The following is a 15,718-nucleotide window of genomic DNA, read 5'->3' as shown; positions in this document are numbered from 1 at the left end:
GATAGCTTCCCAGTCAAAGGATGAACTGGTCTGTGCTAAACACCTCCAGAGACTAACAGCTTGCTACCCAGCAAGGTTTCCATATTCCACCTTTGGACAACTGACTGTTACAGAATTATTCTTAGTGCCTCTCTGAGCTCTTGCCTTTGTGGTTTCCCATGGGGCATCACAGAGAACTGGTCCACGCCAACTTCTACACAAGAGTCTTCGAGATCATTGGAAATCCTTCTGTCTTCCTTCTCTTGCAAGCTAAACATCTGCTTCCCTTAATCTACTCCTTGTAAGATAGGGCTTTTCTTTCCCCCAGACCACTCTGCAATTTCCCCCTTAAGGAAAAGAACCCAGAATGAAACAGCACAACCATCCTTCTGTTGTTCTAGATGTCGCACTTGTACTTACACATACCCTCTTCAAAATAGGCAACTGACCCGATGTTAAAACCACAATCTTGTGTTTGTGCGGTAGACCCGCTATGTCCTAAGTTTACATCCTTCCACATTTCTTTTTTTCTTTTAGCCTCTTCACGTCATTCTGCTTTCTAAAATAGCCTGTAGTTTCAAGTTATTTCCCTAATACGTTCTTGATCCTTACACACCACCTCTGCCCTGTCCACTGGATGTGCAAATGTTTCCTGTCAGTGCTTCTCAAACTATCTCTAGTGACGGATTTGTTTGTTTGTTTGTTTGATGTCCGATCCATTGCAGATCAATATTTTGGTTAAAATGCAATAAAATGAATCACTAGAAAAAGGACATTTAAAAAAACGGGGCACCCATCTTCTTTTTGTTAGATTCAACCAATGAGATAGTCCTTAGAATTGCTGTACAAGTTTCTAAAAGCTATTCTTTGATTTTCATGACATATCTCACCATACAGTCACCAAATAGTTTGTGAATCGATACCTGTCTGTGGACCACACTTCGAATAGTGCCCCTCTATGCACACAGGTGTGCTGGAAATGCTTAATAACTGTCTCTCTAAGGCAGGGGTAGTATTTCCTAATTTCCATTGTGTAAACATTCACACCAAGGTCGGTTTCAAGCTATCAATGAAATATCACTACATACAGACTTGGGAAGAGACATGCACAATTAACTATCAAGCTGGTAAGAGCCAGGTCCAGCACCCCACTGTTAAACCCATTTGATTTTTTTTTAAATCTCCTTTTGAGGGCTTGTTAAACTGTGGTTGGCTGGACCAAATCACCCAAATCAGAAAACCTTTGCCCTCAACAGAAACCAGAAAGTAGGTTGAGGCAGGCCTTCTCTCTTTGGTGGCCTTCAGCTCAGTAAGAGCAGACCATCTGATACAACTCAGCAAATCCAAGATTGCTTTGACCATGACTTTGGTGTAGAAGCCTGCCACCACTAAAGGCAGATCAAATCACAGCTAGCTTTGTGGTTAATAATATCTTAGAATAACTTGTTTACATCAACAAGATATCTTGGGGTGCCTAGGTGGCTCAGTTGGTATGGTGTCAGACTTCCACTCAGATCGTGATCTCATGGTTCATGAGCTTGAGCCCTGCGTTGGGCTCTGTGCTGACAGCTCAGAGCCTGGAGCTTGCTTCGGATTTTGTGTCAACCTCTCTGTCTGCCTTTCCCCCAGTTGCTCGCTCTCTCTCTGTCTCTCTCTCTCTCTCTCTCTCAAAAATATATAAACATTAAATAAAGGTATCTTTTGACTAGTGTACAACTTTATGTACATGTATATTATGGAATTCTTTTGTTGTCCTTTTGTGGTTTTATCTGTAGTTCTTATGGGCTAGTTGTTATATTTGAAAGAGTTTCTAGGGGCGCCTGGGTGGCTCAGTCGGTTAAGCGTCTGACTTCAGCTCAGGTCTTGATCTCACGGGTTCGTGAGTTCGAGCCCCGCGTCAGGCGCTGTGCTGACAGCTCAGAGCCTGGAGCCTGCTTCGGATTCTGTGTGTCTCTCTCTCTGCTCCTTCCCAGCTCATGTTGTGTCTCTCTCTGTCTCAAAAATAAAATAAACACTAAAAAAAAAAAAAAAAAAAAAAAAAAAAAAAAAAAAGAGTTTCTAAAATTCAGTAACCAGAAAGTGCTAAATAATTCCTCAATGCAGCTTTATAGTATGCGACCCATTAGCTTAGCCAGTCAGACTGTATTATTAAGAAGATACAAAACATGGTCTGATCCTACATCTGTTTGGTGGCCACTTGACACGGGTGTGTTCTTGATCACAAAGGTTAACCAGAGAGATAAGAACGTCTAGATATTTTGTTCAGAAAACTCTCACTACTACAGAAAAAAACAATTACTGGCACAGGCCTTCCCGAGGCTTTTAACACTAGCATTATCTTTCCATGCAAATGGAGACAATATTGAAGAGTCAGGTGGAAGCTGAGATAGGATAGAAATTTGTTTTCAATCTCTCTCTTTTTTTTTTTTTTTTTTTTTACTTCTCTTTCTCCTTTTCCTCCTCTGGCTTCCCCACCCCCCCTTCTTCTCCTCCTCCTCCCCCTCCGCCTCCCTCTCCTCTGACTCTTCAACCTCCTCCACTACTTTCTTAACTCAATGTAAAAACCAGTCTCTGGTCTCTATTCTCCTCAGTATCCTCTGAATGCAAGTATGGCATCAAAATCTGTAGCTTCTCTCTTGCTGACTCTTGTATATGGGAGTCCTTTCACCAACTTTGAGCTGGGGTAATAAATCATCAGAATCTAAATAAGGGGAAAAAATCATTTTATTTGAAATGAACAAATAAACCTGTCAGGCAAAGGAAAGCAACAATAATGATGGTTAAAATATAGTATCATTTCCTTTTCAAGTTCCCACTGAATAAAAGGAGTACTTGCCTTTTTAAATCATGGTTTTGAGAACACGGCTCTCAAACAAGAGAAGGGTTTCACTTATGGTATATAAGCCACTCATTTTCTCTGTCTTGACCAAACAAGATTTATTTACCTGTGTTGCACCTTCTAGAACCTCACTCTACTGCACCCCTCCTGGCACTCAGACTCCAGTGGATTCTAAATTATTCATGGTGGGGGCGCCTGGGTGGCTCAGTGGGTTGAGCGTCAGACTTCAGCTCAGGTTAGGATCTCAGAGTGTGTGGGCTCGAGCCCAGCGTCAGGCTCTGTACTGACAGCTCGGAGCCTGGAGCCGGCTTCAGTCTTCCTCTCTCTCTGCCCCTCCCCTGCTTGCACTCTCTCTCTCTCTTTCTCTCAAAAATAACTAAACATTAAAATTTGTGGTGCTGAATCATGAGAGTAGAATTAGGGAAAAAAATAATCTCAGGAGAGAAGAAAGAATTTAGAGCCCAGCCTGTAAAACCATAAGAGTGATAACCAGGAAAAATTGGAGATTTGGTTGTATGAGTTTCTGGAGCAGTCTCGAATGCAAGCGAATTGAACAATTTTTTTTTTTTTTTTAATTTATTTTTGGGACAGAGAGAGACAGAGCATGAACGGGGGAGGGGCAGAGAGAGAGGGAGACACAGAATCAGAAACAGGCTCCAGGCTCCCAGCCATCAGCCCAGAGCCCGACGCGGACCGCGGACCCACGGACCGCGAGATCGTGACCTGGCTGAAGTCGGACGCTTAACCGACTGCGCCACCCAGGCGCCCCAGTGCAAGCGAATTGAGGCATGAGAAGAAAGGAGGTGGTGGGAAGTGTGAGTTGTATCTTGGATCTCCTGTCTTCTCCGGCAGACATGGGCATTCCTTTTCAATTTCCATTTGATAATTGATAGATGGTGCTTCTTGGAGTATAACGCTGATAACTCTGGCAGAATTGTGCCAAGCTCCACACTGCAGTGAAATCTCAAACTGAAGCCCCTCGAATATAACACGTAGCAAAATGATTCCCGTCCTCTGTTCAGCCCCTTATTGGAGGTGGAGCAATCTCACATCTTACCTCCTTGGGCATTGGGGCTTGGCCAGCCTGTTGTGAAAGCCATGTCCCCAGGATTGTCCCTGTTCAATCGAACCCTAGTGGATTTCTAGCATTGCTGCTACCATCCTGAAGGTCCCCATTGATCAAAATACTCAGTGAACCCTATTGACCTGGAAGGGGAGCTGACAACAGCCACCAGATGGCACCAAATTGCAGTTGGCCCTGGGGAGTGTCCCCAAACCCTGTCACTACACTGGAAATAATGTGACACCCTCCTTTCTATATTCCCCATATCACACTTATCACATCATGGCAAGATGTCTCCGGTAAATCACAGCAAACGAAAGAATACTCTACTTGGCTACATCGTGCAGTTTTGATTACCCACACTGAAAGAGGATGCAGGCTGGCCAACAAGCCATAAACAACCCATATGGAATACGAGCGGGCCCCATGTCCTGAGCAAGATACAACATTGCTCATTATTTCAACAAAATAATGAGTTCACACTGTAAAAACTTGTCTTAGGAGAAGTAATAAAAGGATCTGGTTTCACTAGATTCGAACAGACAGATTGATTTTATCCTCCTTATGGTCATCAACCCCCTCTTGTCTTCCAATGAATAACTGAGACTCAGCATCACCGAGAGGGGTTATCCCTTCAAACTTTCCTGGGAAACAAGAGGTAGCTCCACGGTGGGGGCAGGGCACGACACTAAATTGTGCAAGGTGAAAAATCAGCAATGCACGCGGTCGCACACTTAGCCCCAGGCTCCACGGGAGCCCAGTGGGAGAACCTGAGACCAGCCTCTGCTCCTGGCTCCGCCCCTTGCAAGCGGGCGCTGGGAGCCTCCACTGGTCGCATTACCTCTTCGGCCCCAGAGCTAAAAACTGTGGACACTGGGCTGGGAATTGCTGAGTTCTGTTCAAACTAAAGGATGTATCGCTCATGCACTAAGCTTAGACGGAAGACTTTCCCCGCGTGAGCCAATGGCAATCATGCATCCTGGGTCCCTGAGTGGTGGCTACCTTTATATTGTTGACATTACCCCCACCTCCAGAGCATATATGATATTGTCATGTTGCATCAGGTAATTCCTAGGAAATAGCAAAATAGTTTTGTCCTTATCTCTTTTACAACTAAGGAAATTACTCCGAATCACAGGGAGCAGAACAGCAGCACAGCATCATAGGATCCTTCTGTTTGTTGTTCCTTATAGGATGCCTCCTTTGAGTGGCCTCAGGAAACATCCTAACTATTAAAGCAAGTATTTCATTAAGTGAGTGGCCAAAGTGGTGGCTCAAACCAGAGTTGGGGTTGTATGGTCGGGAGTAGCTGATCTGGCGTAAGAGTGACCATTTGCTGTGATTGGAAAATGCATCACCGGGAAAGTGATGGAAACGCAATAGTTGGAATCATTTTTTAAAATTATTTTTTATCTTTCAAAGCTTTTTTTTTTTTTTTGAGAGAGAGAGAGAGAGAGAGAGAGAGAGAGAGAGAGAGAATCCTAAGCAGGCTTCCCGCTATCAGTGTAGAGCCCCATGCACGACTCCATCTTGCTAACTGTGAGATCATAATTTGAGCCAAGAAGAGTGGGTTGCTTAACCAACTGAGCCACCCAGGCGCCCCAACTTGAATCATTTTGAAAGATGACTTAACAAAAGTCTTTAGAAAGTTGGTTAAGGAATTGTTCTTTTCTGGCAGGGAATTCACTTGAAAACTTTAACATTCTTTTTGATCTGTATTTTGTACATCATGCTCCACAAATACAAGGCCGAAAACCAGTGTGTAAGGCTTCTTCACATAACCTCAGAATTATAATCAGGGAGTTGGAGAGAAGACCAGAGGCCACTTTAGCCAGAGCCTCAGGGGGGACCTCAACTAAATTGCACAAGTCCAGAAAGGACACTTTTCTGCACAGACACAGGCCCCTAAGTTGGTTAAGTTGCCTTGAAGGACAGAATTTTAGGGACTAGTCTCCTATAAGCTACCCACACACTTCACCCCCCAACACAGATTTGGAAACAAGGGAGACTATAATAGGAGACTTTTGTGCAGTGTATTCCCTCTTAGAAGATAGTTCTGCTCACAAACAACAACAAAAAAATTCAGAAGAGTAGTTTCTATAGTGAGCATCTATCCAGAGAGAGGAAGGAAGGAAGGAAGGAAGGAAGGAAGGAAGGAAGGAAGGGAAGGAGAAATAAGAGGGCTAGAGGGAGAGAAAAGACAAAGGAAGGAAAAGAGGGAGAGACAGGAGGGAGGGAGAAAGAAAGGAAGAAACCAAGTGCCAGTAAACCAGAGCTCCAGGAAGCTGAGACAGCTGAGTCAGCCACCCCCAACAGCTCTCCCCACCCACCTACCCCCCCCACCACCGTGCTTCCCACTGTTGTTAGGATTAGATCACACTTGCTCAAAACTCTTTGCTTTCCTCCTTCCTTTTTCAATGTTTATTATCAAACACCCAATCTTCTCCAATGAGTTACCTTGTTTAACATTAGCTGTATTTAATATATTCCTGAGAAGGCAGACACTACCCTGGGTTTATCTACACATGTATTATCTCTCTGGGTGTACTGTTGCCTGTGAAGATTTCTACAGATGGCTATTTTAGGTTGATTCATTTAATTTCCATTTCAGAAACTTTCATTTCAGAGGTTGGTGTTTTTCAGTCTTTTTCCCCCTCAGTCTTCTGGGTATGTCACCTCATAGGAGGCCCAAATATCCCCTCTAAGCAGGGATCTCACTTAATCAATGGACTTGTTTTCATGTTCAATGTCTTCGTGTGTTTCATGTGCCCTGATTCTCAGTGGATGTTAGTTACAATACAGAAATTAAAACCCACACAGAAATCACAGTGTCTTTGTTTTCACTGTCTTCCAGTGTCATCTTGCATTACAACATATAAGAAGACACCACCTCCAGTCCCACCCAGAACTACCACGAAACCTTTCATTTCTATCACAGCCCAGAGTAGCACAGAGTCTGCCCAGGATGCCTACATGGATGGACAGGGCCAGCGAGGAGATATTATCAGCCAGTCTGGACTGAGCAACTCCACGGAGAGCCTGGACAGTATGAAGGCTCTGACAGCCGCCATCGAAGCTGCAAATGCCCAGATCCACGGCCCTGCAAGTCAACACATGAGCAACAACCCTGCCACTGTCACTACCACGACCACCATAGCCACTGTCACCACAGAGGACAGGAAGAAGGATCACTTTAAGAAAAATCGATGCCTTTCCATTGGGATACAGGTAACAGCCTCCCTTTCTGTCCTTTGAAATAGGGACCCAAAATTCAAGAAATGTAACACTATTGTTCTTCCAGAAGATGTGCCATCTGCCCCTTTTGGACGACAGAGCCACGTGTGGGACCAGAGTTTCAAATGATTGGCTCTGGAACTCCTACATTGTTAAATGTGAATTTAAAAATCATGAAGATATTTTGTCTGTGGGCGTTATTAGATTATTTTTGTTCTCTAAGTTAGATTATTTTTTGTTCTCTAAATTGAATGTGTGACTCAAAGCATTAGGATAATTAAACAAACACAATCAAACACAAAGTGCCCTCAATTCCTAATGCACGTTTTGATTCTCAAAAAAGGAGTGGACATCCAAGAATGACCCGGGTTATGGGTTTGTGTTACAGTATGTTCAGCACTGTTGAGGAACCACATGAGAACAAAAATGTGAATCACTTCTCATACATGTGGGAGTGAGGGAGAGGAAGACCAAAGTGACTGGTCATGTAGAAAGCGATCACTCACACCACAGCATCATGAGCAAAGAATGTGCATTAGTCTCAGCATAATTGTTGGTTATTTAATCATGCATTTCAAAAAATGGTAGATAATTCAGCAGGCTTCTCAGTTCAGCCCAGAGTTTTCTGCTGCTCAGAGATAAGATCAAGCCGACTCTTGTTTTTCACATCTGTTCAGCTTGGCTTACCCAGCTAGAAATTTCCTTCTCTCAATGGAGAAGAGTCATTCTTTTCTCCCTTTTTTGTTGTGCCATATCATGCAGGTGCCCTTTGAATAATAACTTCCTGACGTGGTGGCCAATAAATCTATTCACAATGAACCAACTCTAAGGCACATCTAACAACCAGGCGTGGGGTAGGTTTTCACGATGATTTATTTTCACAGTGCATTCTGCAGAGTGCACTTCTAAAGGGCAATATTTGTCTAGTAGCAATGAGTCAAATGCTTTTTTTTTTTATATATATATAACCTACAGGTTACCATAGCGCACGTTGTCAAGTTTCCTAAAAGAACTTGTGGCATTGGTGCATGATACTAGGCGACACAGCAGGAGGCACATGCCCAAAGCCAGCCTCCACCCCCATGCCTGCCCCTGCCTCCCCCCAGGAACTAACTGCTCTCCCTACTGCCCAAAAGCTTTGAAGGAGTAGGGAAGAGCAGAGGCCGGCATTCCGTGTTGTGCCAGGCGAATGACGTGATCTTCCTGAGCCTGTTTCCTTAACTGTCCCCCACAGGATTATTTTGAGGATTGAGTTTACAAATTTCAGCTTCCCGGGGGGTCCAGAATTTCCATTTGGGACGATGGAAGAAGTCTGGACGTGGATGATGGTGATGGTCGCACAACAACGTGAATGTACTTAATGCTGTGGGCACTGCACACTGAGAAGGGGTTAAGATGAAGGATTCATTTTGTGTATATTTTACCCAGGATAAAAGAAAAATTGACCTTCCTTATCTGGCACATAACTGGCACCCAGTCATGTTAGTTTTCTTCTACTTCCTTAATGTTCAGTTGCTTCTGTATTTTACATCATTTCTCAATCGATGATATAGTCCTCTGGCTCAAAATTCAAAAGTTGTAAAAAGGCATTCAGTGACTAGTCTCCCTGCCATTCTTATTTTTTTAACGTTTATTTTTTGAGAGAGAGGGAGAGAGAGCATGCAAACAGGGAGGGGCAGAGAGAGAGAGAGAGAGAGAGAGAGAGAGAATCCTAAGTGGGCTCCACACTCAGTGCGGAGCCGGACACGGGGCTCAATCCCATGACCGTGAGATCATGACTGGAGCCGAACTCTAGAATCAGACACTTAACTGACTGAGCCACGCAGGCACTCCCCACCCAACGCCGATTCTTATTTAATAGCCCATCAGTTCTCTTTGCAGGAAGAAATTAATACAACCAATATTTGCATCTCATACAGACCTATTTTGTGCATATTCAAGCAAATACATATTTGATTTGTTCCCCTTTTATACCCAGAGGTTAGTATATACCTCAGGCTATTATATATCTTGCCATTTTGCACTTAAAAATAGCATATTTTACAGACAATTATTGGCTGGCTCAGTTGGTAGAGCACATGGCTCTTGATCTCAGAGCCATGAGTTCCAGCCCCACGTGGGGTGTGGAGATCAGTTAAAAATAAAATCCTAAAAAAAAAAAAAAAAAAAAGATAATTGTCAGTCTTACTGTTCATTTTATTTAAAAGCTTCTATCTATCTATCTATCTATCTATCTTAATCACCTCCCAGGTCTACCCGTTGGTCTCAGAGGTTTTTCTCCAAATAATTCTTACTCAGAATAAAGCATTCATACACATGAAATCCACCAAATATTGTGTTGTTAGTTTCACCCAGTAAGATAGAACTACTCTGAAATCCACATATAGTGTTGGGGAGGAGAGTTTTGTTTCAGAGACCATCGCGCTTCTTAAATGTTTGAATATTCTAGTGAGTGAAAAAATGGCTCTACCTTTTCCTCCATTCACACTGTTCACTACTGTAGACATTATAAGGAAGTACGAAGTACTTGACGTGGTGGTCTCATCTACCGTTACAACAACCCTGGGGCATAAGTGAGATTACCATCTCTACAGTATACATGAGGACACAGAGAGGTTGAGTGACTTGCCCAAGGCCACACAGCCTATGTTGACAGAGCCTAGATTGGACCTTGATGTTTAATGTGACCATGCTACACCACTTCTTTGATGGAAAATAATAAATAAGTACAAATTCAAGGCGTAAAATAGTCACCAAATTTCATGACACTTTTCTCTAAGTTAAATCTTAATCCCCAAAACGTAGAACACCAGGATCTTGGACTCTTTCCCACCATTTACTTCTTTAGGGTCAGAGTTTCCAAACCTTTCCCAACGTTTTGAATTTAATCCATGACGAATAGTTAATACTAAAATCATGTCCTTTGCAACCTGTGTGAGTTTAGGCCAAATACGTAATATTTCCAGTTTCCTCATCTGGAAATTGGCAGTAACGGTCACTATTCCACAGGGTACCTTATAGGATGTAGTAAAAATGGACTGATATAATATATGTAAGGCTCGAAGTGTAGTGGGCCCAACAAATATTAGATTCAGTTGTTATTATTAACCTTCCCTTCCCTTCAAACCATAATTAGCCAAATATGCTGAAATGTTATCATCTGCCAAGGGCTTCCTTAATTTTTTCAGGATGGAGATGTAATTAACTTTGCAATTCCTTTAAACATTTTGAGAGTCGCTTCATAAATTTAAGTGGATTACCCTAGGTACTATGTAAGAGTGGTGACATTTGTCCATTTGGGGATCTAAGGGCGTCAAGGTCACAAAGATAAATGTACATACAATGACTGAACCTTGGAAGATGACAACACTTTGATACAAATCAGCTGTGGGTTTAGATAGGTGGTGCGGGGCTGGAGCACAGCGTACATTGCCCTCCATTCCCATCCTTGAGACCCCTGACTCCTTTCTTTCTCGCTTTCTTTCTGCCTTGAGGATCACGGTTCTTATGGGAAATACCTACCATGCATCTTCAGGAAGAGTTCCATTGGGTAATTTTGCTACTACCCCATACAGTAAAGCTGCAGCATCCTACTTTGGCTGACACTCTAAGCATTTTTCATTGACATGAGCATAGCCACGTGGAACCCGTTAGAATCCCACTCGGGAAAATAGAAACCATGCTCAGTTATCAAACAGAGGCAGTTTGATACATAATGTTGGAAAGGCTGAAAGAGCAATACTGGGATGGACTAAGCAATTACCAGTGCCAACCAGAACTAAGGGAGCAAAAAGGGAAAGGTGGGGTTCCCAGAATTTAGGAGCTCAGGGGAGAGTCCCCACTGTAGCCAGCCTCGGACCACCGAGGCAGGTGTGGTCAGCTGGTGCTGGGACGTGCCAGGGAGCAGTGCATCTGGTGTATGAGCCAAAGCGGCTGAAAGCTGTGCACTCGGGCTGGAGCACTGCCCACAGGAGGTGGAAATAGGAAGAAAGTCCCTTCTCTCCTCCCACCTTCCATTGTTAGAATATAACTCGAAGCTGGCCAGCACCGAAGCCTGGGAAATGTAGTTGCCGATTCCTGGCCCCCGTGCCACAAAGCAGAGGGATACAGAATATGGGCCTGGAGCTGCTGGACAATAAGTAAGTTACCAGAAAAAGGCACTTTGTCCAATAAATAAATAAATAAACCATGAGCAAGTGTATTAAAAAGCTTAAGATGGGTAGGGTGAATTTGTAGTCTTGGTTCCCATGCTGTTCTAGTGGGAACATCTCATGGAACGAAATATGATTCTAGAATATCTTGAAGTATGTATTTTTTTATAATATGGCTCCAAAACTCAAGTCAACTACTTTATCCGGTGCTTTTTCTGGTGGTCTAGTGGTGGGCGGATGGGAAGAGGATAACTGGTTGCTTCAGGTTTAGAGCAAAGTTGTATGTCTTCTAAAAAGTCAAGGGTAATGTTAAGGGTAATTTTTTTTCCCTTCAAATTACAAAATAAGTAATATATGCATATGGTGTTGTTGTTGTAAAGGGGATTCATTAAGTTTGAAAGTATACAGAACAAAATATTCTGTACTTCTTTTGTTTTTAAAAACTTTTTTTTAACATTTATTTATTGTTGAGAGACAGAGAGAGACAGAACACGAGCAGGGGAGGCAGAGAGACAGAATCAGACACAGAATCTGAAGCAGGCTCCAGGCTCTGAGCTGTCATCACAGAGCCCGACGTGGGGCCTGAACCCACGAACTGCAAGATCATGACTTGAGCTGAAGTCGGACACCTAACTGACTGAGCCGCCCAGGCATCCCATGTACTTCTTCTTTCTACTTCTTTCTACTTCTGATTCCTACTCCCTTCCCCAAAGGTAGCCAGTAGCAGTAAGAGGTTACACCATCTTTTAGTCTCTCGAGAGTAATCTTCAGCTCCAGATGAGTTTCACACTGTAGCTTTGGACCTTGACCCCTCCACCTCCAGATGTTAGGTTGTGACTTCCCTCCATCATCATTTAACTTACGTTGTAAAACAACCTAAAAGAGCTTGAAGCTTAATCTTCACATTGCATAACATGTGATTGTTTTCTCATTTTCTGAATGAAAAATAAACGAAAATTTAGTTATTTGAGATGGCGCTCCTAAGATTTACTTACTTATTTCCTGTAATGCCTGTCCAAATGTACAGAGGTATGTGTTACGGCCCATGTAAAAAGATGAGGCCGACTGCCAAGCCGAGTCCTTCGGAATGATACAAACCAAGTGAGTTGTTACTATTAATTAAAAGAGGGCCTTGAGAAATGAAGAGGTCACATCATTTCTGATTTGTAATCACTGGACTTAAACCAATGAAGGAAAGCTGTGCAGATAGTATGGCTAATGAGTCTGTCCTTGGCCAGACTGTGGTCAGGCTGCTCTGAATTCTCCTGACGAGGCCTCGACTTTTGTACTTCTGTGTCCATCTTTGCATCTTCTCACCCCATTTCAGTGAGAATCCTGCTAAATCGGTTTAGCCAGAATCCCCTGGATATCTGATCATGTTCTTCATCCTCTGTCATCCCCCAGCGATGTCTGATCAACCCGGCCTGCCTTTATCAAGGTCCCTGTGAGGCTTTCTCTCATCCCTGAGGTTTTCTCTCTGTAATTTTCCACCACTGACAACCCCCGACCCTGCTTCTTGGCTATAGATTCCCACTTTTTCGTGTTGCATTTGGAGTTAAGCTCTATCTCTCTCCCACACTTCAAATCCTGCTGCGGTCCCTCGGCCGATCACAATAGTCCCCCTGAAGAAAGTGTACCTTGCCATTCTTTAACAATGTCATGAATAGTTTTTTCTTTAAATGTACTCGGTATATTCAGACTTTGTAAACTTTATTTTGATGTCCTTGAAATCAGAATGAATGCATATTCAGGAAGAGATTTTTAGGGAGACGTATCTCAAGTCAAAATTCCAGAGATAATTTTAATGGATTCCACATAGAAGAGATATTACAGTCATGGTTCCCAACTGTTATGTATTAAAACTAGAAATTAACACTAAGATAACAAAAGCTAACCACTTGAAACTATTAAAAAATATTCTAAATAACATTTGGGTGAAGGAGGAAATTCAAGATTGTTGTGAAATAAATGATGAGAGTCCTATAAATCATCACTGTGGGTTGTGACCATACCTATGATCTCAGAATCCATAGCCCTAAGTTCTTTCATAGTTAAGCAATACTGCAACATAAACAAAACATTCAATTCACAAAACTAGAAAAGAACAATAAATTAGAAAGAATTATTAATGACGAAAGTAGAGATAAATGCATTGGAAGATAAAACAGAGCAACAGCAAAACAGCTGAAGTCAGACTGATACAAAATCAGTTCTTTAGAAAAAAAAAAAATAAGTCTGATTGACAGGGAAAACAAAATTCAACAATATTAGAAATGAGAAAGCCATTTAAAAAAAACTGTTTATTTAGGGGCACGTGGGTGGCTCAATCTGTTAAGTGCCAGACTTCCACTCACTGCTCAGGTCATGATCTTGCAGTTCATGAGTTTGAGCCCCACGTCGGGCTCTGTGCTGACAGCTCAGAGCCTGGAGTCTGCTTCGGATTCTGGGTCTCTCTTTCCCTCTACCCCTCCCCTACTCATGCTGTCTTTCTCTCTCTCAAAAATAAATAAATAATCAAAAAAATTTAAATAAATAAATAATGTTTATTTATTTTGGGGAGACAGAAAGAGCACACCCATGAGCAGAGGAGGGGCAGAGAGACAGGGAGAGAGAGAGAATCCAGATGCCCCAGAAATGAGAAAGCTTTTATGGGGGTGTCTGGGTGGCTCAGTCGGTTAAGTGTCCAACTTTGTCTCAGGTCATAGTGTTGGGGTTCATGGGTTCAAGCCCTGCGTCCAGCTTTGTGCTGACAGCTAGGAGCCTGGCACCTGCTTCAGATTCTGTGTCTCCCTCTCTCTCTGTCCCTCCCTCACTCACACTCTGTGTGTCTCTCTCTCAAAAATAAGCATTAAAAACAAATTTTTTTTTTAAAGAAAAGAAAGCTTTTTAAAAAATTATAAAAAATTCTTGTGGGGCACCTGGGTGGCTCAGTCAGTTAAGTATCTGACTTCAGCTCAGGTCATAATCTCACAGTTTATGGGTTTGAGCCCCATGTTGGGCTCTGTGCTGAAGAACCTGAAGCCTGCTTCAGCTTCTGTGTCTCCCTCTCTCTCTGCTCCTTCCTCACTTGCTCTCTCTCTCTCTGTCTCTCTCTCAAAAATAAATAAACATTAAAAAAAATTCTTGTGGCAATTTTAGGGTGGTAAATTTTAAGGTCTAAATAAAATAGACGTACATGTAAATTAGTATTACTAATGTAAGAGGAAGTATAAAACCAGCAAGAAGAAATCAAATAACCATAGAATACATTGCCAAATAAAGTAAAAAATATACTTCCCTGAAATGGTACACACCAGGATAAATTCACAGAAAATTCCCAACCTTCAAGAAGCAAATAATTCTTGTTTCATTTAAAGTATTTAATAATAGAGGCTCCAGGGTATCTCACTAGGTTAAATGTCTGGGGGTTTTTTTTGTTGTTTTTTTTTTAATTTTTTTTTTTTTAACGTTTATTTATTTTTGAGACAGAGAGAGACAGAGCATGAACGGGGGAGGGTCAGAGAGAGGGAGACACAGAATCTGAAACAGGCTCCAGGCTCTGAGCTGTCAGCACAGAGCCCGACGCGGGGCTTGAACTCACGGACCGCGAGATCATGACCTGAGCCGAAGTCAGCCGCTTAACCGACTGAGCCACCCAGGCGCCCCCTAAGTGTCTGTCTTGATTTCAGCTCAGGTCATGATCTCACGGTTTGGGATTTTGAGCCCCGACTGGGGCTTTGTGCCGACAGCACTGGGCCTGCTTAGGATTCTCAATCTCTCTCCCTTCCTCTCTGCCCTTCCCCCATGCTCTCCCTCTCTCTCTATCTCAAAATAAATCCTTTTTAAAAAATAAAGTATTTAATAATACAAGAAAAAATATCAAGATTCTTGATATATTTTATCAAATAAACATAATTCTGGGGGTGCCTGGGTGGCTCAGTTTGGCTCAGGTCATGATCTTGTGGTTTTGTGAGAGTCAGGCTCTGTGCTGCCAGCCCCGCACAGCTTGGGATTCTCTCTCTCTTCCCCTCTCTCTCTCTGCCCCTCCCCTGCTTGCTCTCTCTCTCTCTCTCTCAAAATAAATACATAAACTTAAAAATTAAAAAAAAATAGGGGTGCCAGGATGGCTTAGTTGGTTAAGCATACCACTTTGGCTCAGATCATGATCTCCTGTTCATGGGTTTGAGCGTCGTGTCAGGCTCTATACTTCAGCATGGAGCCTGGAGCCTGCTTCAGATTCTGTGTCTCCCTCTCTCTCTGCACCTCCCCCACTCGTGCTCTGTCTCTCTCTCTCTCAAATATAAATAAACGTTACAAAAAAATTTTTAAAACATTAATAAAATAAAGGTGAAATGGTAAAGACATTTCAATTAGATTCAGAAACTAGATCTAGAGTCCTGTTTTCATGTATTTATTCAGCACTATTTGCCTTTATTAGCCAATACACAAAGCAAGAATGTGAAATGAGGTGTA

The 15,718-nt window shown here is 42.6% G+C and overlaps 1 protein-coding gene across 5 annotated transcripts in view; it reads left to right on the top strand.

Moving 5' to 3' along the window:
• Positions 1–15,718, top strand: part of DLGAP1 (DLG associated protein 1) — a 933,957-nt gene that overhangs the window by 859,653 nt on the left and 58,586 nt on the right. For all 5 annotated transcript variants that reach the window (XM_049619698.1, XM_049619699.1, XM_049619697.1 and 2 more), the window contains one exon: positions 6,736–7,109. In XM_049619698.1, coding sequence (XP_049475655.1) covers positions 6,736–7,109 — 374 coding nt within the window. The remainder of the gene's footprint in view (positions 1–6,735; positions 7,110–15,718) is intronic.

The sequence above is a fragment of the Panthera uncia genome (assembly GCF_023721935.1).
Source record: "Panthera uncia isolate 11264 chromosome D3 unlocalized genomic scaffold, Puncia_PCG_1.0 HiC_scaffold_8, whole genome shotgun sequence".
NCBI classification, from domain to species: Eukaryota; Metazoa; Chordata; class Mammalia; order Carnivora; family Felidae; genus Panthera; species Panthera uncia.
This window is presented reverse-complemented; position numbering and strand designations above follow the sequence as displayed.